The following is a 27,801-nucleotide window of genomic DNA, read 5'->3' on the forward strand; positions in this document are numbered from 1 at the left end:
TCATAATAGAATAAGAAAGAAATATCCTAATAAGACTAGGATATCTCGCCAACATGAAATACAGTTTTGAACAACTGCTACTACTCTTTGTGGAATCTCTGGCAATTCTTGAAGCCTCTCGCAATACTCCAAGTTAAGAAATTGAAGTCTAGAAAGCAAAGGGATGATGTTGGGTAGACTAACAAACTGGTTTCTACTGAGATATAGGTAGATTAATGAGGACAAGCAGCTAAGGTCATTAGGGACTTCCAAGAGATTGCAATCACTTAAGAGTTAGTTTTTTTAAGGAAACCAAACTGGATAGAGAAGGCAGCAACAAAGGCGTGGGAACGCGATTTCTTATTAGAAATCGCTGAAAAAGGGAGAGAACTAGCTGAACAAGGGAGAGCAAAACCCAAAATTTAGGTGATGGTCCTTTACATCTACGAAAGTTTAATACTGTGAGGCTTTTCAACCGAACAATGGAGGAAGGCAGTTCTCTTATGACAGTTCCACTCACCTCGAGCTCCTCCAAACACCCTGCATTGCCCAACTCATTTGGCAACTTGTCGAGCTTTGAGCAGCCAGAAAGATTAAGAACTTTGACATATTTTAAGCCATACGCACATCTTGGAAGATGCACAAGACTTTTGCAATCCTTCAAGTTTATCTGAGTAATTCTTTCAAGCATTCCAAGGGATGGGTCAACCTTATCCAATCGTATACAACCTTGTAGAATTAGATACTCGAGATTTGGAATGCCTCTAAAGTCCGGGGTGTTGATGAGATTCAAAGAGTGGCTGAGCTTAATGATTTTCAAATTGTATAAAAGTTGTCAAAAGAACACAGCAAAAAAATTAGCTTCAAATTCTATGAAAGGCCGTCAAGTAAGAACACATAAAAAATAAAAAATAAAGCGTCGATGTGTAAAGGTAATAGAAGATAAAGCAGCAATAACATACCTTAACACCTGTCCAAAAAGATTCAATGTGACTATGGCACATGTTAAGTTCTAGTAGGTTCTCTGGATTGAAATGTGAGAGGAAATATTTTGAAGGATACCCAACCCATTCAAGACTTCGTAAATTATCGGAGAGATATTCAATATCATTAGAGAGGTTCACATTAGCAAGATTCAGAAGTCTCAGTTTCTTCATCCTTGAAAAGCATTTAGCATCCGCGTGCACCAGCGATTTGTCCGGTAATACTTTCTCTATCTGTTCCTATCAAACATGCACGGATAAAGAATAGTGAAGCTCATATTGTTAATTCCTTAAAGCCATAACATGTTTAACACTAACTGAGTCGACATGGTGCTGGCGCAGATTGGATGATCTTTGGAGCAGATTGGCGGTGCAAGGTATAGAAGTTCTTCTCCCGAGAATCCGATCCTTATAGCTATAACTCTGATGGGTGAATTTCTGTTTAGCTGTGTTGTGTTATTCGGATCTAGGAGGGAGCCTTCTATTTATATGCATCTCTCTAAGTGTCTTGCCCATCAAGAAACACTTAGAGATATCCTTCATGCTATAGGATTAATCCATTCCAATCCTTGTAGAACTAGGAACCCTTAAGCCTTCATTATCCTTATTGAACACTTTTCAGGCTTGCCTAATCGAGATAGGTTTTGAGTTCCTAATAAACAATAAGTCTTTGTAATCCTAAGTTGATTAGAAGATCACTTTAGTAGGTTTAATGTAATAAACCTTCTTACACATATAACTAACATATGAAAAGAACTGAACTCAGTCGTAAACTGAGTCCCCTTACTGTATTTTTGCTCAAGACATGCTTGGCCTCTTCATTGCGCCACAACCTGCTGCGATTTCCCGGCTTATCAAGACATTCTCCATTGACTATTGCACGACCCATCTCTTGGAGCAACTGATGCATCCATAAAGTGCCATATGAATTAGTTAACAGAGATTTCTCAATGAGGACATCTATTCCAATACCTGCACAAAAGCCACAACTGTCTAGGATTTCTATAACTCGATCCTCTTTATCCCCGTTAAAGAAACAGGCAATGTCTAGGAAAATTTTCTTCTCCCTGTCATCTAAATCATCGTAACTTATTTGAAGTGTCCCCAAAACTGTGTTACAAAGATCTCTTAGTTTAACCAACGCACTGTTCCAAGCACTTACATGTCTTCCACGCGAAAAACTCCCTAAAACTTTAAGAGCTAGTGGAAGACCATCGGCATAACTCACAACACAGCTAGACAAATCAATATAGTTTTTTTCAGGGTGGTCTTTTCCAAAGGCTTTCCAACTAAAAAGCTTAAGAGCGTCATCATGATTTAGACGTTTGACTTGAAATCTTCTCTTCACTCCATGTTCAATTAACAAATGCTCATTTCTAGTTGCAATAAGAACTCTACTCCCAGAACCAAACCACTCTTGCTTTCCAGCCAAATAATCTAAATGGTCTGAGTCGGTCACATCATCGAGAATGAGAAGAACCTTTTTGTGACGAAGTAATCTTCTAATCATTGTGGATCCTTCATGAACATCAAATATGTCAATCGTTTTCATCGATATCCTTGAAAGAATTTCTCTTTGTTGGGATATTAGACCCACCTTTTTGAACATTATCCTTGACATTCTCAAGAAATATGCTGAATTCAAATTCAGGAGAGATTCTCTCGCGAACAACTCTGGCAATATTTGTTTTACCAATCCCACCCATACCCCATATCCCTATAAAGCGAACATCATCGACCCCTGCACCTAACAATAAATCAATTGAGTTCATACTTGAGTCTAGTCCAACTGAGTTCTCCACAGCAGTAAACGATGTAGGACGTAATCTTTTCCATATCGCATCGATTATATCTTTGATGAGCAAGGTTTCGTACCTATAACATATTAACATCAATATCAGTCATGTTAATTGTGTGGACATAAAGAATCAACATGCAGATGTGTTTTCTCTAGATTTTATACAAATACTCTTGATCACTGAAAAGAAAGGTTGTCAGACCATATACAAAAGGGTTTTTATCACAAATGGTTCATGAGGTTTGCCAAATTATCACTTTTAATCCTTTGTGTTTTTTTTTTTGTTGACATTATTTGTTCTTTATGTTTCAGATCACACATCAATTTGGTGCTGCCATTAAGTTTCGTGAAAATTTCTGTTAAATTGATGACGTGATATGTATATGGTGCTCCCATATTCAATGAGATAATGTTGTGTGAATCTAAATAAAAAATATTTAAAATAATAATAATTTCATATTTAAATATTAAATATTTTTTAAGTTGCAGAGCCCCTCGTCTCTCTCTCCCTCTCTCTCTCTCTCTCTCCACCCTCTGCCCCTTCTCTCTCCCCAGCTGTGTCTCTCTCTCCACCAAAATCCATCTCAATAAATAAAAAGCCCACATTCCCCCCTCATTCTCGCCTGAAGTAGTTTGTAATCCAACAAAACACTCCCATTCCCCATCCTCCTCTGTGTCTCTCTGTCTGCCTGAAACCATTGAAACAATCGCAACCCAAATGAGATTTAAATACAAAAAATTAAAACCCATCGAAAAACTTTATCTTTTCTTGGAAATTTTGACACTGCTAGAAGAACTCCACAGAGGAAAAAAGGAGAGGGAATGTGGGGTTGGGCGTAGGTTGCGGGTGGAGATGGGGGCGATCAGGTTGTGGGCAAGATAAAAACAGAGTTACACGGGAGCACAGCCTCCCTGGGAACCAATTTTAAATGTGAAACTACTTAAAAATAATAATTTTATATATTTAGATTCACGTGGCATTATCTTATTGGATATGTGGGCACCATATACATATCACATCATCAATTTAATAGTGAGGGAGAGAGGGGGAAACCAATTTTAAATGTGAAACTATTTAAAAATAATAATTTTATATATTTAGATTCACGTGGCATTTTCTTATTGAATATGTGGACACCATATACATACAACATCATCAATTTAATAGTGATTTTGACGGAACCTAACGGTAATGACCAAATTGATGTGTAAGGTATAACATAAAGAACCAATAATATCAGAAAAACACATAAAAAATCAAAAGTTATATTTTGCAAACTTCAATGACCATTTGTACTAAAAACTCTATATAAAAATAATCTTGGCTTAAGGTCGATAAGGCAGCAGGTATATTATTCATTGCATGTGCCCAAATCCAATTATGCAACAGCAAGTAGGCCTAACATTGGCCAAAATAAGAGCGGAAAAGAAAATCACCAAACTAGTCATACTGATTTGCATGTGATCAATTTTAGTTTTAAAAAAATCTTGTTTAAAAAGTTGTTTGGTTAATAATTTCAATTTTATGTGAAACTTAGAAATTGGAAAAAAAATAAAAAATTCAGTCAAATGGTGAATTAGATATCAAAGAATTAATGTGCAAGTTACAAAGAGTTCATAGTATTTTTGGCTGAAATTTTTGAAGTTAGGATTTTTTTTTTTCCTTAATTTTTTATTGGAGGTCCTCAAGCTTGGATGTCCTAAGCTGAATACAAGAGTCGATGGGTCGGATCCAATTCAGGAAGTCCCAAATATCAAGTATTAGTAATTGGAGTGCAATGCATATGTAAAATTGGTGAATAAAAATGAGGAAAAAAAATTGAAAATAAAAACTAAAAACTAAAAACACTTTTGAGTTATTAAAAAAAAAAAAAGGGTACATAATTCTGAAAACTAGATTCACTTTATTGAAACAGAAAATGAAATCTGTTTCAAACATATTTTCAGTTTTCAAAACTGAAAATTAAAGGGAGTTTCACTAAAACACCCAAAATGGGGGTTGAAATTATAAAAAAACCAAAGCACTATTGAAACATATAAACACACCCAAAACTCATCATTACACACACTCAAAACCCATTTATAAACACACCCAAAAAGTTGACTTTGTGGTTGATTTTGGGTGTGTTTCTATGTTTAAATAGTGCTTGAGTTTTTTTATAAATACATGTCTAGGATTGGGTTTATTTATAAATTTGTATAAAATGGGTATCACGCAACCCTTTATAGCTAATGAATCTGGCATTAAAAAAACATCCCAAATCCTAACCCTTCACTAATTTCACCCCTTGGCTGCAAACCCTAAACTTAATTTAAGGGAGCTGATTTCCCCACTACCTCTTTCTCCACTTACACTTCCTTTTGCTTTTTAATGATTTTTAATCAATTTTTTCTATTTTGTTCTTTCACTTTTCTATTCTACTCTTAGTTAACATAAAATAAAAAAGAAATCAGAGCAGCTTCTTCTTTCGATACCCCCTCTTCTTCTCCTTCATCGTGTCTTCCCCACTTCTCATACCCAGAGCTAATCAATCATTCTCCTACCCAAAGCAAATACTCTTAATTATTGGTGAAAGGTTAGCTATGGATGAAGAACAAAAATTAGAGTATGAGTTGCAGAGGATTTTAGACATGGTGGGTAGCAGTGATTTGAGTGGAATGACAGAATTTAGTAATCCTTCAAATTCTCAAGATATTATGCATGGTACGTTCTATTTCTTACTTAATCTAACTTTATCGATTATTAGTAGTGAATTAGCATATTGGTTTTATGTATGTGTGTGTATCTTTATGTTTAACCTTTTCATAAGGGATTTGTTAACCTTGTGGGGAGATGGCATTGATGGTTTACATCTGTGTCCAAAAGGAAGCTTTTTGAACTCTAGAAGATGTTTCTGTATTAAAAAGAAATTCACTTTGCTGAGTATTACCTATTATCTTATTCATAGGTTCAGTTTTACGAAATACTTGGTGCTCTGATGAATTGCAATTCAATTTTGAGGTTTTTTTGGTATGCTCTGTCTTTCTTTTGCCCTCTTATCTTCTCATGTGCACACATAGACAAGTTTAAATTAGTGCCACTGCTATCTCTTTATTTTTTCCCTTGGGTAAAGGTCATGGTGACTGCTGGTGCGACTTCTTGAGGCACCTACCAACCGCCGATGAAATGTCTCATAGCAAGTACCTCTTCTGTTATATATATATATATATATATTCATTCTTAACTAATATGTGATAGGCAGTGAAGCATAAACATTCTTCATAGCTGTAGCCAATGTGTAGTTTATGTTTTATATAAATTGGATGGTTTGTGATATAGGCAGTGAAGCATCGATTGATAAATGCGAAAAAATGCTCTCTTTGACAAACAAAAATTTTCAAAGTCGGGAAGACCTCATTGAAGTTGCTCGTAAGATTGCCTTTGTGCAAGGGTATGCACTAGTTATTAGAAGATCTAATATGTTGTCCTTGGTTGTGATAGAGGCGGTAATTATAAAAGCAGTAAAGTTCCACTAGAGGAAAGAAAAAAGAAATTAGCATCTCGCCTCATAAACTGTTCATTTGAAATTTGGGGCAAAAGGAAAAGGAAACTTCAAGGATTTTGGAAGTTGGAGATTAAAAGTTTGTTGCATAATCATGAACCTTCAACCGACATGTCTGGACATCCCTATTGCCGCCGATTTTCAAATGAGGAAATTATGCAGATTAAAGAAATGTGTATGGCTGGTATACTGTTGCGTCTACCCAAGTGCAAGTAGTCACACGTAGTAATAATCTTGGAAGTCCAAGTATCGTATCCTCAAGGAGCAGGTAGGCAAATATCTGCACACAAAGAAATAATTAAACGTACCACAATAAAAGTGACAAGCAAAATGGAAAAGTAATTTGATTTGATTGTTGTGGAAAATTGAGTTTAAAAATGTAATATCAATAATGGAAATGCTGAGGCATCAAGGTTCAATTCTTTAAACAAAATATGTTTCATGCTCTTTAATCCAAATTATAACTCGACTAAAATCATCATTGAGAACTTTAACCGGAAGATAAAGAAATTAAAACCAATTTAATTTTTCAATGTAATCTTTTATTAATGATTGTTCAGAAAATGGAGTTGCTTAATATCTACTCTTTTAATTTAAAAGCATGCCAAGTCAGTTCTTAACAATGAGAAAAATATAATTGAACTCATGAAAAGATAATAGCACTTAACATCAATCAAAATAAAAGGATATGAAAATATTGAACAACAAAAATAAAAGAATTTAGCAATTCATACCGTATATTGGATTAAAGAACAATTCACAAACTTACTCAAAGAACATTCCCTTTAGCCTTAGCTAGAGTTCTAGCAACTCATTACAAAAGAAAACATAAACTAAATGGATAAAGAAATCTGTCGAGGGGTGTCCTTGCCAAATAAGTTGATGGGTGATTTATAGTAGTCAATGAGGTGAGTGGGAAGTTAATACATTCATGGTAGGTGATGAAGGGTCTAATTGAGTGATTAATTGGATTAAACATGTGTTGATGGTGAAGAGTTAGTGGAAAAGAAATAACGGTGAGGTAAGTGGGCGTTAAATGGCTGACATAAAATAGGCTCTTTAGCTTCAACGGTTTTGTCTTCTCTTCTCCCTCTTTACTTCTCTTTATAATCACAATAATCCCACAATCAATTCTTCAATTAAATCTGCCAGCAATTCTCTTCACACCTAGCTTGAACTTGGACAAATGTATGTCTTCATCTTTTGGCTTTCCAACTTCCTACGGAAGATAAATTCACCTAATAAGTTCACCAAATTAATATAGAAAATTCATAAATCCAGTTGGTGAGAATAAAATGTAACAACAAGTGAAATTATATTCATTAAGCCAAAATTATATCATAAAGTCTCCAAAATAATAGTAAAAAGATGTAATTTGAGACTCTCATCACAACCCCCAACCAGCTTATTGCTAGTCCCTAGCTATTCAAGTGACTAAAAGAAACTCAAATTTAAGTAAAAATGACAACAACAAAAAATAATAATAAAAAACAAAAAACAAAAACAAAAAAAAAAAACAAATAAAACAGCTAAACCACTTTCGCGGGATACGATTGCATTTAGCGTATGCAACAAGCCTTTAAACCCTTAGGTTACCCCTAAAGGACGAGTTGTAGTCTCGTGAGGGTTTCAAGGGATGATACCCACAAACATCAAGTATGAGGCTAGCACAATTATTCAGAAACATGAAATAAAATAAAATTTGGAAAATAATTTCAACATCTGTCACCAACAAAAAGGACAAAGCACAAAGTCCAAATTTTCAATTCATGAACAACGTTAAAAGAGAGAACACTTATTTAACATTTCAAGTTAATCCCACCTCGAAGTCCCAAATCATTTATAATTAGCTAGCAAAATTTTCACATGTTTCCTTTGGTGTAAAGTGAACCAACACAATTGAGTGGCATTAGCTAAATTCCAATCACACCACCCTTTTGATCTCAAGAGTTGTTGAACTCCCTTGCGAGAAACAAACCAAGGTTTTTATTTTTATTTTTATTTATTTTTAATATACTATTTTTTCTTTATGTGGGCTGTGCAATGCTTAGCTCCATTAAGCTTTCTAATTAACCCATATAGCGAGTGTTAGGCTAGCGACTCTCAAACCAAAAAGGCTTTAAGGCACTAGGTGTAGAGACACCCCTAAGAGCTTACTAACTCGAGTTAAAAAGGCTACGAAACTAAACTAGCCACACAAAATTATTCACACCCAGAACTTCACCGTTTGACGCAAACACTCACTGCTGATTAGGCAAGAGGCCCGGTTACTAAGTAGAAGCTTGAGTAGAACACTATTATTTCATTAACCCTTTTTTTTTTTTTTTTTTATAAATTTAAATAAAAACCAAGATGAGTCAAAAGCAAGGTCGTCCAAGTTTACCAAAGACAAAAGATTAAGCACAATTGGTTTTTAACTTTATACCCCACAAAAGGTGTTAGTGTGCTTGTGTAAATTGTCAAAGTATAACTCATGAATCATCCACTAACTAGAAATAAATGAAAAAGACACAGAAGTGGGATAATTATCATATAATTCATATGTTCTCAATCTTAAAATCATTCATGAATATCAAATAAATCTAAGTGCAATGTAATCTTGTCATAGACAAACTGTGAAAAACAAACAACATAGTGCACTAACCTCATAAACATATATATTTTTTTCTTCACACTTTTCAGTTTTTTTTTAATATTTTCTTTTTTTACAATTTAAATAAATGACGAAAATAAACAAAAACAAAATACAAAAACAAAACCAAACCAAAAAACAAAAACAAAAACAAAAATGAAAGGAAAACTAACATGTTGCAACAAGAAAATAATACAATAAACACATCTTCTCCACCCCCAACCAAAGATTGACATTGTCCTCAATGTTTAAACATATAAGCATAATAAAAAGAAGAGGGTAGCATTACCTGAGAATTGACATCCAAAGTGAAAGCCTGCAACGTGTTAGTGTAAAAACAAAACAAAAAAACAGAAATGTCGATTTTTTTTTTTTTTTATAGCAAGTGAACAAAAATTTCTAAACTAATTATATACAACAGATGGACTAAGGGAAGTCCAATCAATCCTGGTAAACAGGTTCGTTCAAAGAAACTGTCTCATCTTCTGGAACACATCTCCCCAAGTAAGGTTTAAGTCGTTGGCCATTAACCTTAAAAATATTTCCATTCTTGGGATCCTCAACTTCAACAGTCCCATATGGGAAAACTTTTTTAACAATGAAAGGCCCTGTCCATTTAGTTCTTAATTTTCCAGGAAACAAATGAAGTCTAGAATTATACAAAAGAACAAGTTGAGAAGGCTCAAAATTTTTCCTCAAAATATTTTTATCATGAAAAACTTTAGTACGTTCTTTGTAAATTCGTGAGTTCTCATATGCATCATTCCTGATTTCCTCAAGTTCATTCAATTGGAGTTTTCTCAAGGTACCTGCATCTCCAAGACTAAAGTTAAACAATTTGATAGCCCAATATGCTTTATGTTCTAATTCAACAGGTAAATGACAAGGTTTACCATAAACTAGCCTATATGGAGACATACCAAGAGGTGATTTGTATGCAGTACGGTATGCCCACAAGGCATCAGTTAGTCTCAATGACCAATCCTTCCGGGTTGGATTCACCGTCTTTTCCAAAATTTGCTTGATTTCCCTGTTTGCAAGTTCTGCTTGGCCATTTGTCTGTGGATGGTATGGAGTGGAAATCTTATGGGTTATCCCATATTTTTTCATCAAAGCTTCAAATGGTCGGTTGCAAAAATGTGATCCTCCATCACTGATGATCGCTCTAGGAATACCAAACCTGGACAATACATTTTCTTTCAAAAATTTCAAAACAGTTTTATGATCATTCTTCCGACATGGTATGGCCTCAATCCATTTTGAAACATAATCCACAGCAACAAGGATATATAAGTAACCAAAAGATGGAGGAAAAGGACCCATAAAATCAATGCCCCAACAGTCAAAAATTTCAATAATTAAAATTGGGTTAAGAGGCATCATATTACGTCGAGTAATTTTTCCCAACTTTTGACAACTTGGACAAGTTTTGCAAAATTCATACACATCTTTAAAAAGTCTAGGCCAATAAAAACCACATTGAAGAATTTTGGCCGAAGTCTTTTTGGAAGAAAAGTGACCTCCACAAGCCTCAGAATGACAAAAAGATATGACACTAAATATTTCATCATCAGGAACACATCTACGGATTACCTGGTCGGGACAATATTTGAAGAGATACGGGTCATCCCAAAAGAATTTTCTCACCTCAACCATAAATTTCTTTTTATCTTGTGAGGTCCAATGAGGTGGAATAAGACCTGTAGCAAGAAAATTCACAATGTTAGCAAACCATGGTAATGTAGAAACACTAAACAATTGTTCATCAGGAAATGAATCTTTTATAGGCAAATATTCATAAGGCTCCTCAAAAGATATCCTAGAAAGATGGTCTGCAACAACATTCTCCACTCCTTTCTTGTCCTTGATTGTAAGATCAAATTCTTGGAGAAGCAAAATCCATCTAATCAATCGTGATTTGGCTTCCTTCTTTGTCAATAAATACTTCAAGGCCGAATGATCTGTAAAAACAACAATTTGTGAGCCCAAAATATATGACCTAAACTTTTCCAAGGCAAAAACTACAGCAAGCAATTCTTTTTCAGTTGTAGTGTAATTTTTCTGTGCACTATTCAAAGTTCTGCTTGCGTAGCAGATGACAACAGGCTTCTTGTCTTTTCTTTGGCCTAGCACTGCACCAATAGCACCATCACTAGCATCACACATTATTTCAAACGGCATGGACCAATCTGGGGGCTGCATTACAGGAGTTGATGTTAGCATTTTAATCAATTTCTCAAATGCTTCTTGACATGCATAATTCCAATCAAATTTAGCATCTTTCTCCAAGAGATTATTCAATGGCCTTGCAATTGCACTAAAATTTTGTATGAATCTCCGATAAAAACCTGCATGTCCTAAAAAAGATCTAATATCTTTAACAGTTTTAGGAATAGGCAGATTAGCAATTAAATCAATTTTTGACTTATCTACTTCAATTCCTTTGTGAGAAACAATGTGTCCAAGTACTATGCCAGATGTGACCATGAATTGGCATTTCTCCCAGTTAAGCACCAAATTTTTCTCCTTACACCTGATAAGAACATTCTCCAAGTTAGATAAACAATCAGAAAATGAATCACCAAACACAGTAATATCATCCATGAAAACTTCTAAATATTTTTCTACCATGTCACTAAATATGCTTATCATGCAACGTTGGAATGTAGCTGGTGCATTGCAAAGACCAAAAGGCATTTTTCTAAAAGCGAAAGTTCCAAATGGGCAAGTAAAAGTTGTTTTTTCTTGATCTTCTAATGAAATCTCAATTTGATAATATCCTGAATAACCATCTAAAAAACAATAATACATATGCCCTGCAACTCTTTCCAAAATTTGGTCAAGAAATGGTAAAGGAAAATGATCCTTTCTTGTGACTGAGTTCAATTTACGATAATCAATACACATTCTCCATCCAGTAGTGACCCTAGTTGGTACCATTTCTCCATTATCATTTTCAACTACTGTGACTCCTGATTTTTTTGGAACAACCTGTGTAGGACTTACCCATTTGCTATCAGAAATTGGATATATGATACCTGCATCCCAAAGTTTAAGTACTTCTTTTTGCACAACTTCTTTCATTGTTGGGTTAAGTCTACGTTGAGCCTGCCTAACTGGTTTAGCATCTTCTTCAAGAAAAATTTTGTGTGTGCAAACCAAAGGACTAATACCTTTAATATCAGATAAAGTCCATCCAATAGCAGTCCTATGATCTTTCAAAACTTTAAGTAACATACCTTCATGCAAAAGCTCTAGTTTAGAAGATATTACCACAGGATAGGTCTCATCTTCTCCCAGAAAAGCATATTTAAGTCCAGCAGGAAGAGGCTTCAATTCACACTTTGGGGCTTCTTCTCTTGATGATTTTGTCTCATCACTCACAGTTGGCAGCTCCTCATATTTTGGTATCCAACCATTATGTTCTTGTACCTGCGCAGAATCCAACAAAGAACAAAGATATTGTACTTCAAAATCTTGTGCAAAATTACAATCCCCATTTACTAAACAAATTTGCAATGGATCAGAAGGAAAAGAAGAATTAAAGCAATTTTGAACAATCGTCTCGATCATGTAAACTTCTTTGTCATCTTCATTGTTTGCTGGCTGCTTGCATATGTTGAATATGTTGAGCTCCAATGTCATGTTCCCAAATGATAGTTGCATAAGTCCATTCCTGCAATTTATATGAGCATTAGATGTAGCAAGAAATGGTCTTCCAAGAATAACAGGAATTTGAGAATTAGAATACACAACTGGTTCAGTATCCAAAACTATAAAATCAACTGGAAAATAAAATTTGTCTACCTGAACCAGCACATCTTCCACCATACCTCTTGGGATTTTGACTGAACGGTCAGCCAATTGCAATGTTATTGAGGTGGGTTTTAATTCACCAAGACCCAATTGCTTATAAACCGAGTAAGGCAACAAATTAACACTAGCACCCAAATCCAATAAAGCTTGTTCAATGATAAAATTTCCAATAATACAAGAAATTGTGGGACAACCTGGATCTTTGTACTTGGGTGGAGTATTAGTTTGAAGAATTGCACTTACATTTTCAGTTAAAAATGCGGTCTTATCAACATTGTGCTTTCTTTTGATAGTGCATAAATCCTTTAAAAATTTTGAATATGAAGGAATTTGTTTTATAGCATCCAAAAGAGGTATATTGATTTTCACTTGTTTAAAAACCTCCAAAATTTCAGGATTTTGATTTTTCTTTCCAACCTTAAGTGCTTGTGGGAATGGAGCAGGAAAAGGGCACTTAACAATTTCAGAATCATTATTTTCTTTTTCATTATTTTTGGATTTTTCTGAATTCTTTTTATTTTCAACTGTTACTAAATCATCTTTCCCAATTATTTTTCCACTACGAAGAGTAGTGACAGCCTTCACATATTCATGCTTATTTTCATTCAAAGAAGAAGAAGAAGAAGAAGGGGTATTTACCTCTAACTGTGCATGTGGATTAGGTTGGACTTGAGAAGGAAATTTACCCTTTTCCTGAATTGACAGTGAAGAAGTGAGTTTGGAAAGAGTGCTCTTAATCTCACCAATGTCTTGTGCATTCTTTTGATTTGTGGCAGTTTGGCTTTGTATGAATTGCTTCATAACATCTTCCAAATTTGATGACGATGATTGCCCTTCCACCTGTGGAGAATAATAAAAAGAATTAGATTTTTGTTGAGGCACATTATTATTAGTATTATTTCTCCAACTGAAATTTGGGTGGTTTCTCCATCCTGGATTATAAGTTTCAGAAAAAGTGGATGGTTTTTTAAATTGATTCACAAAGTTTGCTTGATCATGCAACATTTCTCTGAAAGCTGGAAGTGTTGGACACTCTTTTGTTACATGTCCCATGACCCCGCAAACTTCACAAATCTCAAAAATTTCTTGACTTGCAATTGAATTAACTTTTTGAGGCAATTTTGATTTTAGAGTTTCAACTTCCCTAGCCATTGTTGCCAATTGAGCTTTGAGACTATCTTCCTCCTTAAGGTGATAAATACCGCCGCTAGAAGGATTAATGGAAGACTTTGCCTTTTGGGAATTAGGCTCAAATGTGTTGGGAGTGCTCCAAATCTGAGATTTCTCTGCAATTTCATCAAGAAAATCAAAAGCATCTTCAGGATCTTTATACATAAAATTTCCATTGCACATCATCTCAATAAATTGTCGATCTTTAGGTGTTAAACCATCATAAAAATGACTTACCACCCTCCATCTTTCAAAACCATGGTGAGGACATAACATTAACAAATCTTTAAATCTTTCCCAAGCTTGAGGTAAAGACTCAGTATCTTTTTGAGAAAATGTGGTCATCTGTCTTTTCAAAGAATTTGTCTTTTGAATTGGGAAAAATTTCTTGAAAAATTCAGTTTGCATTTCAAGCCATGTTCCAATTGTTCTTGGCCTTAGAGAATAAAGCCAAGTTTTCGCTTTATCTTTCAGTGAAAATGGAAAAAGTTTTAGCAAAACTGTATCAAGCCTACACCCTTGTGTTGGAAAAGTTCCACAAACTTCCTCAAACTCACGCACATGTGAATATGGATTTTCAGATTCCATTCCATGAAAAGTTGGTAAAAGTTGTATCATGCCCGGTTTAAAATCAAAAGTTTGACCATTCAACGGAAAAATGATGCAAGATGGCACACTTGTACGAGCAGGATGCAAATAATCATGTAATGTCCTAACAAGTGGATTCTCATCATTATGAACACTATGATTCTCATCATTATGAACACTATGATTCTCATCATTATGAACACTATGATTATCTTCATCATTTTGGGGGCCTTCCAATGCATTATTATTATTATTATTCTCAGCCATTTGTGATGAAATTTGGTCAAATTGAGGTTTCTTTGCAAATCTACCAAACCGATCACGATATCTCATAAACAAAATAAAGAAGTAACAAATAAATAAATAAAATCTAAACTAATTTTTTTAAATTTTTTAATATTAAAAAAAAACTAAGACAAAAACAAACAAAAATAAAAACAGAAATGAAAAATTGAGTTTGATAAGCCTTACCGAATTAGCTTTGGAAACTAAAACCGCAAACCTTAACAATGAATTTCCTTGTGCTACTTTTCGCTTCACTGCTCCCCGGCAACGGCGCCAAAAACTTGTTGCGTCTACCCAAGTGCAAGTAGTCACACGTAGTAATAATCTTGGAAGTCCAAGTATCGTATCCTCAAGGAGCAGGTAGGCAAATATCTGCACACAAAGAAATAATTAAACGTACCACAATAAAAGTGACAAGCAAAATGGAAAAGTAATTTGATTTGATTGTTGTGGAAAATTGAGTTTAAAAATGTAATATCAATAATGGAAATGCTGAGGCATCAAGGTTCAATTCTTTAAACAAAATATGTTTCATGCTCTTTAATCCAAATTATAACTCGACTAAAATCATCATTGAGAACTTTAACCGGAAGATAAAGAAATTAAAACCAATTTAATTTTTCAATGTAATCTTTTATTAATGATTGTTCAGAAAATGGAGTTGCTTAATATCTACTCTTTTAATTTAAAAGCATGCCAAGTCAGTTCTTAACAATGAGAAAAATATAATTGAACTCATGAAAAGATAATAGCACTTAACATCAATCAAAATAAAAGGATATGAAAATATTGAACAACAAAAATAAAAGAATTTAGCAATTCATACCGTATATTGGATTAAAGAACAATTCACAAACTTACTCAAAGAACATTCCCTTTAGCCTTAGCTAGAGTTCTAGCAACTCATTACAAAAGAAAACATAAACTAAATGGATAAAGAAATCTGTCGTAGGGGTGTCCTTGCCAAATAAGTTGATGGGTGATTTATAGTAGTCAATGAGGTGAGTGGGAAGTTAATACATTCATGGTAGGTGATGAAGGGTCTAATTGAGTGATTAATTGGATTAAACATGTGTTGATGGTGAAGAGTTAGTGGAAAAGAAATAACGGTGAGGTAAGTGGGCGTTAAATGGCTGACATAAAATAGGCTCTTTAGCTTCAACGGTTTTGTCTTCTCTTCTCCCTCTTTACTTCTCTTTATAATCACAATAATCCCACAATCAATTCTTCAATTAAATCTGCCAGCAATTCTCTTCACACCTAGCTTGAACTTGGACAAATGTATGTCTTCATCTTTTGGCTTTCCAACTTCCTACGGAAGATAAATTCACCTAATAAGTTCACCAAATTAATATAGAAAATTCATAAATCCAGTTGGTGAGAATAAAATGTAACAACAAGTGAAATTATATTCATTAAGCCAAAATTATATCATAAAGTCTCCAAAATAATAGTAAAAAGATGTAATTTGAGGAATATGAAGAGGAGCAATGGATTATGAACCATCTACTGAGACGACTGTAATGCGCTCCTCGAATGTAAGAACTGGGAGAATGGACGGAGGAATATGATGGAGAATGATGGATTATGACGGGGAGTTGGATGCGAAACCGAGGCCTTTGGTGCGGAATTGAAGGACTTGTTACGTGCTGACCTAGGCATCCATATGGTGTTCATTCGCCAGAAAAGTTATGGGCGGTAGAGGGACAAGAGCACTCGACGGAGACGTATTTTCCCAAGAAAGTTTTGAATGCAAAGTTGGCGGCGGAAGAAATGCCGTAACAAGCAAATGACAGATCCCAGGATGAAGGAACAACCCACAAGTTGGCTACAGTCAGCTTTGCTTCTCCAAACCAACCAAAGAAATGGCAAACCACCTCGACCCTTGTTTATAACAGCAAACTTTGGGGGTGTTCCTATATCCCCAAAACTATGGTAGATGGAGGTGCAGCCATCAACCTTCGCCTCACAGAATCTTTGAGCAAAATGGGCAGAACAGAAAAGGATTTAATTCCAACCCACCTGACCGTCACCAATTTCGCAGGAGGCATCACCAAAACCCTTGGGATCCTAGATGTGGATGTTTTGGTAGGAAGCAAGAAGCTGAAGGTTGCATTCTTTGTGGTAGATACTACCTCTACCACTTACAATGCATTGCTTGGCAGAGACTGGATTCATCAGAGTCTATGTGTTCCTTCCACTCTTCATCAACAGTTAGCTTTATGGAATGAAGAAGGCTACATGGAGATAATAGAGGCCCATCCACGGCCATTTCTACCTTCTGCATGTGTTGTGAGGCAAGGTATTATCATGATGACCTTCGTCCTTTCACCTTCTTTAGAGTCAACCAGAACGGCCGCCCCCATGGTGTCACGGCCCAGAGGCTCATTGAAGAAGGTCTAACCAATTCCTTGGAGGATTGGAATAGACCTTTTGTTCTAAATTTCCAAAGCACTAATGTTTAGTCCCAATCAATAAGAAAAGGATCGAGCTGCAACAATCCGGTCCATTACAAAAAGATTGTTGATATACTGGGAGGAAAGAAAGTTTTTTGCGCAGAATCCAGCCATCAATATGGCAGAATTCACTCATGAAAGCACGGAAAGCCAGGAGGAAGAGGAACTACAGGAGGAAGTGCTAGATTTTGCACCAGCCGTCACTGGATGACTCTCTGCGAGGTAGAAGATCGCTTTGAAATAAACTTAGGGACAGGGGAGGATCCAAGGCCTCGCCTTTATCGCGCACTATTGAAAGAACCACTTAAGAATGAACTCGTTGCACTTCTACAAGAGTTCAAAGATTGTTTTGCTTGGCATTATCATGAGATGCCAGGATTAGACAGGGAATTGGTAGAACACAAGCTGCCAATCAAAGAGGGATACCTTCCAGTCAAGCAGGCCAGAAGAAGGATGTCCATGGACACAGAACTAAAAGTCAAAGAAGAAATAGAAAGGCTGCTCAAGGCAGGATTCATCAGGCCTGCCATCTATGCTGATTGGCTAGCTAATATTGTACCAGTTCTAAAAAGGAAAACTGGGGCAGTCAGAATCTGCGTGGATTACAAAACCTGAATGAAGCCTCTCCCAAGGATGAGTACCCTATGTCAATGGCAGACATGCTAGTAGATGGAGCTGCCCACAACCAGATGCTATCTTTTATGGATGGCAATGCAGGTTACAATCAGATCATGATGGCAGAAGAAGACATCCACAAGACAGCCTTCATGTGTCCAGGGCATATAGGTGCTTTTGAATACACTGTAATGCCTTTTGGCTTGAGAAATGCAGGGGCTACCTATCAAAGGGCAATGAATTCTGTTTTCCACGATATGATTGGACATTCCTGGAAGTTTATATTGATGATGTTGTGATTAAATCACCGGAGGAGGGAAACCACATGACAAATCTAAGAAGAGCATTCCTAAGAATGAGGCAACATAAACTGAAAATGAACCCAAAGAAGTGCGTTTTTGGAGTTCAAGCGGGAAATTTCCTAGGATTCTTGGTCCACCAAAGAGGCATAGAGATCGACAAAAACAAAGCAAAATCCATCATAGAAGCTTTGCCGCCTAGGAACAAGAAGGAATTACAAAGTCTCTTAGGAAAAATTAATTTTTTAAGGAGATTTATATCCAATTCTGCAGGAAAGATCCAGCCTTTCTCTTCTTTGTTAAGATTGAAACAAGAACAAACCTTTAAGTGGGAAGAACAGCACCAACAAGCTTTTGAGGAAATCAAGCATTACCTCTCAAATCCACCAGTTCTGTCCCCACCAAAGAGAGGCAGACCACTCAAGCTCTATATATCTGCATCAGAAGTATCCATTGGAAGTTTATTGGTTCAGGATAACAAGGAAGGAAAGGAACAGGCGGTTTACTACCTAAGCAGAACTCTAACAGAAGTGGAAAGAAAATATTCTGCAATTGAAAGACTTTGCCTAGCCTTGTACTTCACTGCTGTAAAGCTCAGACATTACATGCTGCCATACACCATCTATATCATTGCCAAAACAGATCTGATCAAATACATGCTAACAAGACCAATGCTAAGAGGCAGAATTGGAAAATGGACCTTGGCCTTGACAGAATTTGCCTTGGTATGTTCCTCGAAAGCCGTCAAAGGACAAGCTGTGGCAGACTTCCTAGCAGATCATCCCGGAGAGGAGATTGAAAATATGGACTCTTTAGACATAGCAAATGCAGATCTATTAACCAGAGCTCACACCTGCCTCAACAATCCTATCTACTCAGTTCATCTCGCACCTTGGAAGTTATACTTTGATGGATCAAAAACTAATATAACTTCAGGGGCAGGAATTGTCTTGGAAGAACCACTTGGAATCAGACACTGCTACTCTTTCCAATTGGATTTCCAATGCACCAACAACAGGGCAGAATATGAGGCCTTAATCATTGGCTTGGAAATACTGGTAGAACTAGGAATCCAATATGTGGAAATTCTGCAGGAGATTCCATGCTGGTTTTAAAACAAATTGCTGGGGAATACAAGTGCCTAAGCCCTTCTTTGGCTGTCTACTTGGTGGCAGCTAGGAATCTTCTGACAGAATTCAGAGAAGCCACTTGGGAACATATCCCAAGGGAAGAAAATTTTGCAGCCAATGAATTGGCCCGGTGGCAACAGCATCAGATAGGAAAGAAAAGCCTACCATCATGTTCTGGCCAGGGGGATGGAGATAGATGTCAACTCTGCCACAATCACTGAAGATGATTGGAGAAATCCTATCATGACCTATCTACGATATCCAACTTTGCCCTCTGAGAAGAGAGTCAGAATCATGGCTTTAAACTACCTTATGTGGAATGAAGATTTGGTCCGAAAGAGTAAGGATGAGGTGCTTTTAAGGTGCCTCGGAAAGAAAGAATATATGAAGGTTATGGGGGAAACCCATGAAGGAATCTGTGGAGCGCATAAAGGTGGGAGAAAAATGTCTGGTTAATCGGAGATATGGCTACTCGGCCAACCATGATGAAAGATTGCATTAACTATTCCAAGGGGTGTGAATCTTGTCAAAGACACGGCCCAGTCCAGCAGGCTCCATCAGTTCCCATGAATCCAGTGGTAAAACCATGGCCCTTTAGAGGATGGGCAATGGATCTCATTGGTAAGATCTATCCACCAGTAGAGCAAAGACTGCTTTCTCATTGGTGCCATAGACTATTTCACTAAGTGGGTAGAAGCCAAGGCTGTTAAATCCACTACATCTCAAGAGATCATCATTTTCATAGAAGAACAGATTATACAAAGATTTGGCATCCCAGAATCAATCACAACTGATAGAGGATCCTCCTTCATATCCGGAGAAATGCTGGACATGGCAGAGGCATTCAAAATCAGACTGCTCCAATCCACTCCTTATTATGCCCAAGCCAATGGACAGGCGGAATCAAGCAACAAAGTGATCATCAACATTATCAGGAAAATGCTTGAGAAGAATCCGAAACAATGGCATGAGAAGTGTCAGAAACTCTGTGGGCATATAGAACTTCAAAGAGGAGCAATCGGCATGACTCCTATGCATTAACCTACGGTCATGATGCAATTCTGCCTATGGAGATAGCTGTTCAGTCCCTCAGAATAGCTCACCAACATGACTTAGTAGGAGAAAACTACTCCCAGTGCCATGCTGCTGGAATTTGAAGGATTGGATGCAAGCAGAATTGACACTCTCAACAAACTCCTAGCAGGAAAACAGGCTGTATCAAGGGCCTATAACAAGAGAGTCAGGAACAAGAGTTTTGAAGAAGGGGAGATAGTCTGGAAAGCGATTACGCCCTTGGAACCCATATGGCTGGTTATGGAAAATGGTCGCCTACATGGGAAGGCCTTTTCATAATCAATCAGATCCTCGGAATGGGGGCATACAGGTTGCAGGATAGGGATGGAGAAATTCATACGGCCCCAATCAATGGCAAATGGTTAAAAAAGTTTTATCCAACCATGTGGGATTCGCAGGCTGTACAAACAGACCCTGGGATAGACACAAGATTACACTAAAAATCTTTTGATTCCTTTCAAAATTACCTTTGTTTTAGATTTATTTTGAGTTTGTCCCTTTGTTGTACTTCTACTTCTGTTTTCCGTTCATTCCATCAATAGAAATAAAAAAACTAGAAGTTACAACAAAATAAACTTTATTTAAAATAAATAAGCCGTAGGGCCTTCCCCATGGCAAGCTGTTCAAAAAAGCAAAAGATAACGAAATCAAAATCCTAATTTTCTGAGAGTCTCTTGCAGATTAGTCTTCTTGATAGAAAGTTCCTTTTGGAGCAGCACACCCTGATGAATTGAAGCCTCTGCAATCTCCGGGCTGGCCTAGAAGCTGCAACCATGCTCTGTGCAAGGAAGGTGGCTTTGGTCTTGGAGCTCAATCCATCCTCAGTCTGTGCTGCACTTCCTGCGTTCCGCCAAATTGCCTTTGAAGCTCCGCAACTGTTTCTCCAAATTATCCACAGTAGCTTTGGCTTCTTTGTACCCCGCAACCATCTGGTCCACTCGCTCGCTTTGCAAAGTCAGCCAAGTTGGCTTCATGAGTGGCCTTGCAGAACTCAGAGGTTTTGAAGGTGGGCCTCAAATCTTCATAACGGTCGTGAAGGTTAAGCACATCCCTTGCCAAGCCAAGGCTCATCTCAAGTATGGGTTTTGGGGCCATGTTCTGTCTGCAGCAGATCCAGATCCTTCATCAGCTGGTCAAAGGCCTCTCTGTCCTCATCCACTCCAATTGCGCAGATCTTGATCTCTCCATTGCTTCTTCCACTGCCTGGACTTTATCTTACCAACATGAGAGCTGAGCTTTTCCAACTTATCCAGGTGGGCATCTAGGTCCATGGCTTCAAATTCCGCCACCCGGATCGCAAAGAGGCCGTGGCAGATGAACCTGCAAGGGAATGTATAGGCATCTGTCGAAGGAAGCATAAGTCAAAACAAGGCAGAAACAGAAAAGAAGAAAACAAAAAGTACAAAAGCACTCACAGCAACAATTGGAGGCTGCGAGGGGATGGTCCTCACTGCCAAGATCCCAGCAGTTTTTGATGTTTCTGCCTATAAAGATTTGAGGGTCAAAGAGAGATAGAGGAACAGGACAGAACCACATAAGACAGGAAAAGACAGAGTAAGGGCAGAACTCACCATGAAGCCAGGAACGGCAGCAGCCACTTCTACTATGGTTTCAGGAGGCAGGAACCACTTGTTCTGACTGTTCCCGAGTGCTCTAATCCGAATTGCTCCCGATCCTCACTGTTGGAGCGGCAGTGGAATGTTCTGCCTCGGATCATCAAAGGGCCACCTCTGAGTTAGTTAGCCCCGCCTCTATATCTTCCTGCCGCTTCCGAGCCAAGGCAATGCTCTCCGCTATCACCTCAGCAGGAACTTCCTCCTATGGATGCACAGAAGTCGAACAGGAGAAATAAGAGTGCAGCAGAAACAAATACTGCCAAGTATATAAAACTCACATCTTCTTCCACTGTTTTGGCCTTCTCTTGAGGCTCCTCTCCTACCTCTTCTAGTTCTTCCAGCTCCCTTTCTTGCTCCACACTTCAAAGCCTCTCTCAGATCATCATCCGTGCCAGTAAGTGGTGGTAGGAACTGCCCTAGTTCCCTCCGGGGCCACATATTCTTCTACAATCTTCTTTCTAAGTCTTTTTGACTTAGTAAGAGGAGGAGAAGGACTTCCAACTGCAACAGACAGAAAATAAGTTTGACAGAACAAGATTATGAAGAACTCAAAAAGGAAACTGTCAAAGAATACCTGGAGTCATAGATGGGCAGTTTCTTTTCTTTTTCTTTAACAGGAGAAGTGGCCTCAACAGGAGTCTGTTCTACCTGATCTTCCTCCTCTTCTTCTTCTTCCTCTTCTCCATTCTCGGAGGGCAGCTCCAGATCCCCAGCAGCAATAACAGAATTAACTATGCAGAAGACAAAAGTCAAAGGTCGATCCAGTAGAAGAGTAGTAGGAGAAACTGAACAAACATCACAAACTTACCAAACACCTCTCCACTTTGGGCTGGTTGGCTGCCTATATTCTTTGTCAAAGAGGGATCTGAGTACAGACAGAAAAGATTAGCATCATCACTAAAAACAGAATGGCCAACAACAGACAGAATTGAGAGATTACCTTCTATGACTTGCATGTTGATGTCTTTGATGGTCTGCACCATGAATTTGTGAGTCTCTTCGTCTGTATGGACATTCCAATTGTCCCAGCCCTTAAAAAGGACCTGAAGTGCCGTCTGGAAGCGGCAGATCACGGAATCTGGCTTTCCACCAAGCATCAAACTCCGCAGAACTGCAGGAGTTCAATTCCCATGAAGGATAAAGGGCATCTGCACTATTGTTGATCTTATTCACCGCACACCTGGCATCTTTGTGGACCTCCAAGTCATCTGCGTCCCTCCAAGAAGACCCCGACATGCCTTCGATGACTTGAGGGTATGAGTGAGGCAGCCAAGCTGCCTTGCACAGAAGTTGGGATGGTAGACTTCCGCCCCTAAATGATAATTTGGAGGCTTTCCTCCTCCGTGAGGCAGATCTCTGGGTAAGGTCACACTCAGGAACTTCTTCCTAAAACAGGCAGATTCTTCTTCGGCTCCTTCTCAAACAGACGATGTCCGAGTTGAAACCAAGGATAGGTTCTCCGATCACCACTTGCCACCGCACCTCTTGGTACAATGCCCAAGATCATCGTGTACTCATCGATTGATCGCTGGGGACTTCGCGACAACAATGGTTGAGCCGTAACCTGATCCTCGTGCGTAACTATATATGTAAACCTTAACTCAGGAAAATAGACACGCGCGATCTGAATCATCCAAGGCACCAGGAGCGATGATTTAGCGGATACTCCAGGTGGCGGTATGCGGTTCTTGAATAGATGGGCGAATCAGAGGCCCAAGTCCAACATCGTATGATTATGCGAGCTTCGCGATGTCTATACTCAAGCAGAATCAGAAGAACGATTAGGTAACAAACTGTTTCAGCCAATACAGAGAAACAACATATGTTGCTGATCTTTGTCCTTCTCAACACTAAATTTTCGAGATAATTGGAGAAGGAGCAATTCAGTGCTGATCGTGGCGAAATATTGAATGGCTTAGCTAGCTTCGCTAGTCCTTCTTCCTGTGATAATCACCAACAGATCAACAGGTCTTCCATGAGGCCTAAAGCCAAAAATCTGAGCCATATCCAGCAGAGTTGGAGCCATGGGGCCTATACGAAAATCAAAAGTGTTCTGGCGAATTCGAAACACAGAGCGCAAGCGTGTTCTCATCCTGTTCATAGATTGCCCGGATAGGAGTATGGCGTCATAAATTCTAGCCCGCTTCAGTGAGCCCGCTCCATATCGTAATCCCCAAAATCCAGATTTAAGAAGCAAGTCATTCAAAACGAGATTTCTCTCGTTACAAATTTGGTTCAGCAAAAAACCAAAACAGGCAGGGTTTGAGTCTCCTCCAAGTATGGAAAACCTCAACAAAATTCACAGCAGTCTCTAGCCCACAAGCCCTCAAAATACACTCCCGCCTGCAGATTGAGAAAACTGCAGTTCGCCCACTCAAAAGCTTCACAAAAGCATGAGGTACATCAAAGCTCTGCCAAAATCAGCCTTTGGTATCGATTTACAAGTTGAAGCCTAGCAGTCAAGGTTGTCAACGGTCCATCCGGGCATCTTCAAATCACCTGCACAGAACCTTCTATCTCAACAAATAAAGTCCCGGCTGTCCCTTCATCTTTCTCTAGCATAAGTATTCACTGTTATATTTTTGTAAAAGGCAGTTCCGCCTAAAAAACAATTTAAATCCCATCAAACCATTCTGGCCAAGGCAACCTCTTTATACTGAGATAAATTGTTAAAGTCCTCACCAGTCTGAGGCAGGAAAAAGAACTTACTTGGGAGATATTCCTCACCCAAATTCACAATCGTTTGTTTGCAGAAATCAGTAACTTGGGACTCAAGTTATCCATTCCAAACTAAGTCTGCTAGAAATTTTGCGGGCAATGGCACGCTCGCACACCAAAGAAAGCTGACTTGTTGACCAGTTTATGGTTCTCAAGGCAGTGGGGAACTTTGCCCTTCCATCATAGGAGTAAACACAAGAACGGGTGAACAGAACAGAAGGATTATTTATCTTTGTTGTAGTTAATAGATAATAAATTTTTTCAACTAACATGTTTACAGGTAGAAGAACCAAAGAATGTTACAAACCAAACTATCATTAGGAGCTTAGATATGTAGAGAGCAAGGTACTTCTTATGCATAATAGTCTCAGATTTTTATTCTTTCATAATTTTCAAAGTAATTGTACATGTCTTCTTATTATGTGGAATTGTATCTCATCAAATTTTACAGTAGTAAATAGTATTATGAGAAATCAATTAGTTTGTTAATTAATTAGTCTTCTTTCTTGTAGGCATTTTGAAGTGGTTGGATGGATTCATCCTTGTTTCACATGTCCTTTTTTAACAAAAGGAAGAAGTGTTGTATGGAATGATACAGTTTGGTTAATGGAGCTAAATTATCTTTTTTGTGGTTATAGCTTTTCTCTGCTCTTGTATGGAATGATTTAGTTTGGTTAATGGAGCTAAATTTTTGGCAACCACGATGGTTTTGTCTGTACTTTTTGGTTGTTGCTCTTGTTGCTATCTTTGTTTAGCCATATTTTCTGGCTTTCAATGAAGTTTCAGCTATTGACCAAAAGAAGAACATGCCAATGGAGCTGAATTTTTTTATTTCTTTTATTTCCCATGTTATTTGAACAGCCCAATGAAGCATCTAAGTAAATATTTATATTTTGTTCTTGAATGGATCACTATTTTCTAGTTCAAGAATGGGAGATGCCAGATGCAAATGGATCACTAAAGAAATATTTTGCCTATTCACAAAAAAATAAAAAATAAAAATAAAAAAATCCCTATGGTTGCAAGGTTTATTCGTGGGCATGTGTTTTTGTAATAGGTGGGCCATATAATTTTGCCTTGACAAATATATAGTGTAATTATTTCTTACTTGATGAAAGGAAAAAAAAAACAAGTTGGAAAATTAAGTGCAAAGAAAAATAAATAATATAAAACTGAAGTAAAAGAAATAAGATAGGGTAAGGGTCGAATAGGAAAGAGAAAGAACAAAAAAGAAAAAAATTGATTAAAAATCATTAAAAAGAAAAAGGGAGTGTAAGTGGAGAAAATGGGAGAGGGGAAATCAGCTTCCTAATTTAATCTTGATCTTCCACTTAATTTAATTGATATCTCAACCATTTGTCTAATTAAACTCTGTGTGTATTTGAAGAACATTAAACAATTGTCCTCGAATTTAAATTTTTGCGATAAATTTATAGTAATGCTATTTGGACAATTTTTTTTTGTTTTGCCAATGTTATGAAGAGAGAGAGGGGAAACTTACACATGTAGGAACCGGCTTAATGCTATTTGGACATTTTTTATTGTTATACCAAAGTTAGGAAGGGGAAAGGGGTAAACTCACACACATGTGGTGGCTTGAACCCATAACCATTTGGAAGCACACCAAAGGCTTTGGCCAATCCAACTAACACCTCATTGGCATCTTATTTAGACACTCTAAATATTTTGACCACATTATGTGGCATCTAATGGTTTTGTGCCATGTCAATTAAAATTGACACATGTCTTAATATCTTTTAATTATGAAAAAAATAATTACTAACATTTTGTTTCTTTCTTCTAATAATAATTTCATAAAAAAAGAGTTAATTATAGTTATACTCATAGACACGGTGTCAAGTCTTTTAGAAAGGTGGAGTAACTAATGTGTATTTTTTGTTGTCTAAGACATTTTTAATAATTAATATGTATTTGTAATCTTCATGTGTTTTATATTTTTAGTTTTAATTACTAAAAAAAATTTTAAAAAAAGAAAAAAAAATGGAAAGGCAGAGGTTGAGGTAACTACCACTTCGTAAGTGGGTTTTGAATTTTGAATTTTGTTTTAATTTCTTTTGAATGTTTTACCACTATTCTATGCTTCTGCCTTTATATATACTAAGCCCCTTTGTGTATGTTTTGAATTTTTTTATTTATTTTAGAATTAAAAATAATAATAGGTAGTTGTGTTCTATAAAAATAGAACTCATTATTTGATTTGGTTTATAATTTTAAAATTTTTAAAATAGGATCCATATTATCCTTATTTTATTAATAATTTCAATTTTTAATGAATTAGCGAAAAACATTTTTTGATATTTTGAATGTTTCATCATTATCTGCCTTTTGCTTTATATATAGATATAGATATAGATAAATCATCATATAAAAACACAGTTACTCTTTTTAAACTTTTTAAGAAACTTTCCTCGGGAAAATAATAAAAGTGATTGTATACAGTCCTTAGCCTTCCACCCAGAGAAATCTGCCACTTTCGCCAACGCATCTCTCCACTCTTGCACCTTCATTTTGTCATCCGAACTAAATCTTTCTTCCAGTTGTGCAAAGGCTTTCTTAGAACACCCTGTCTGTTTTCATACATGAGATGGATCAACATAATAGAAAATTGGTAGCACTGCTGCTCTTGCTTGCATGAATTTAAGAATGTGTAGAAGTTCATCCAAGCACCATGTTGAGGATGCATAATTTTGTGAGAGGACAATAAGCGCAAACCTTGATCCTTCAATTGAAGCAATCAGTTCTCGAGAAATAGCTTTTCCCTTCGAAATTTTAGGCTCATCCCTAAAAGTTATGATTCCTTGAGCTCTCAGTGTTTCATATAAGTGGTCTCTAAAGCCCTTCTGAGTGTCATCACCTCTAAAACTAAGAAAAACATCATATTTCCATTGAGGTGTTGTAGATGAAGAATATGTAGATATTCTTTGTGTGTACATATCACCACTTGAACGAACTTAATTACTTAGCTGTGGCAATTTCATGAAGATTGTGATCAAATCCACTACGAGTAATCCCAAAAGTTTTTATCATTCAACAAGTCCTTTTTTGGACTGCATAAAATATTAGAAATATTAAAATTAAT

General features: G+C 37.0%; 1 protein-coding gene, 1 non-coding gene and 1 pseudogene across 2 annotated transcripts; 1 reads left to right on the forward strand and 2 right to left on the reverse strand.

The window, feature by feature from the left end:
- On the reverse strand, positions 1 to 27,766 carry LOC148915056 (TMV resistance protein N-like; annotated as a pseudogene).
- LOC103336949 (uncharacterized) lies at positions 9,376 to 13,803 on the reverse strand. The gene is made up of 5 exons (XM_089042635.1): positions 13,795 to 13,803; positions 12,439 to 13,590; positions 12,174 to 12,366; positions 10,499 to 10,634; positions 9,376 to 9,886 (listed from the first exon to the last, which is right to left on the reverse strand). The coding sequence occupies exons 1-5, from the start codon at positions 13,801 to 13,803 to the stop codon at positions 9,376 to 9,378; spliced, it is 2,001 nt and encodes a 666-aa protein (XP_088898761.1).
- LOC148915057 (small nucleolar RNA R71) lies at positions 14,174 to 14,282 on the forward strand. Its single transcript, XR_016123042.1, has one exon. It is a non-coding gene; the product is annotated as a small nucleolar RNA R71 (small nucleolar RNA).
- Positions 27,767 to 27,801: the final 35 nt, after the last annotated feature.

This window comes from Prunus mume, linkage group LG8, assembly GCF_029339155.1.
Source record: "Prunus mume cultivar Tortuosa linkage group LG8, ASM2933915v1, whole genome shotgun sequence".
Taxonomy (NCBI): Eukaryota; Viridiplantae; Streptophyta; class Magnoliopsida; order Rosales; family Rosaceae; genus Prunus; species Prunus mume.

Bases quoted from the DNA above. Each gene is read 5' to 3' on its own strand.
- LOC103336949 (XM_089042635.1), bottom strand. The intron at 12,367-12,438 runs GTAAATGGGGAT...GATTCTGCGCAG, and splicing joins ATCCATTGCAAATTTGTTTA to GTACAAGAACATAATGGTTG. The intron at 10,635-12,173 runs GTATGTTACTTA...TTCTTGCTACAG, and splicing joins ACTAGAGCTTTTGCATGAAG to GTCTTATTCCACCTCATTGG.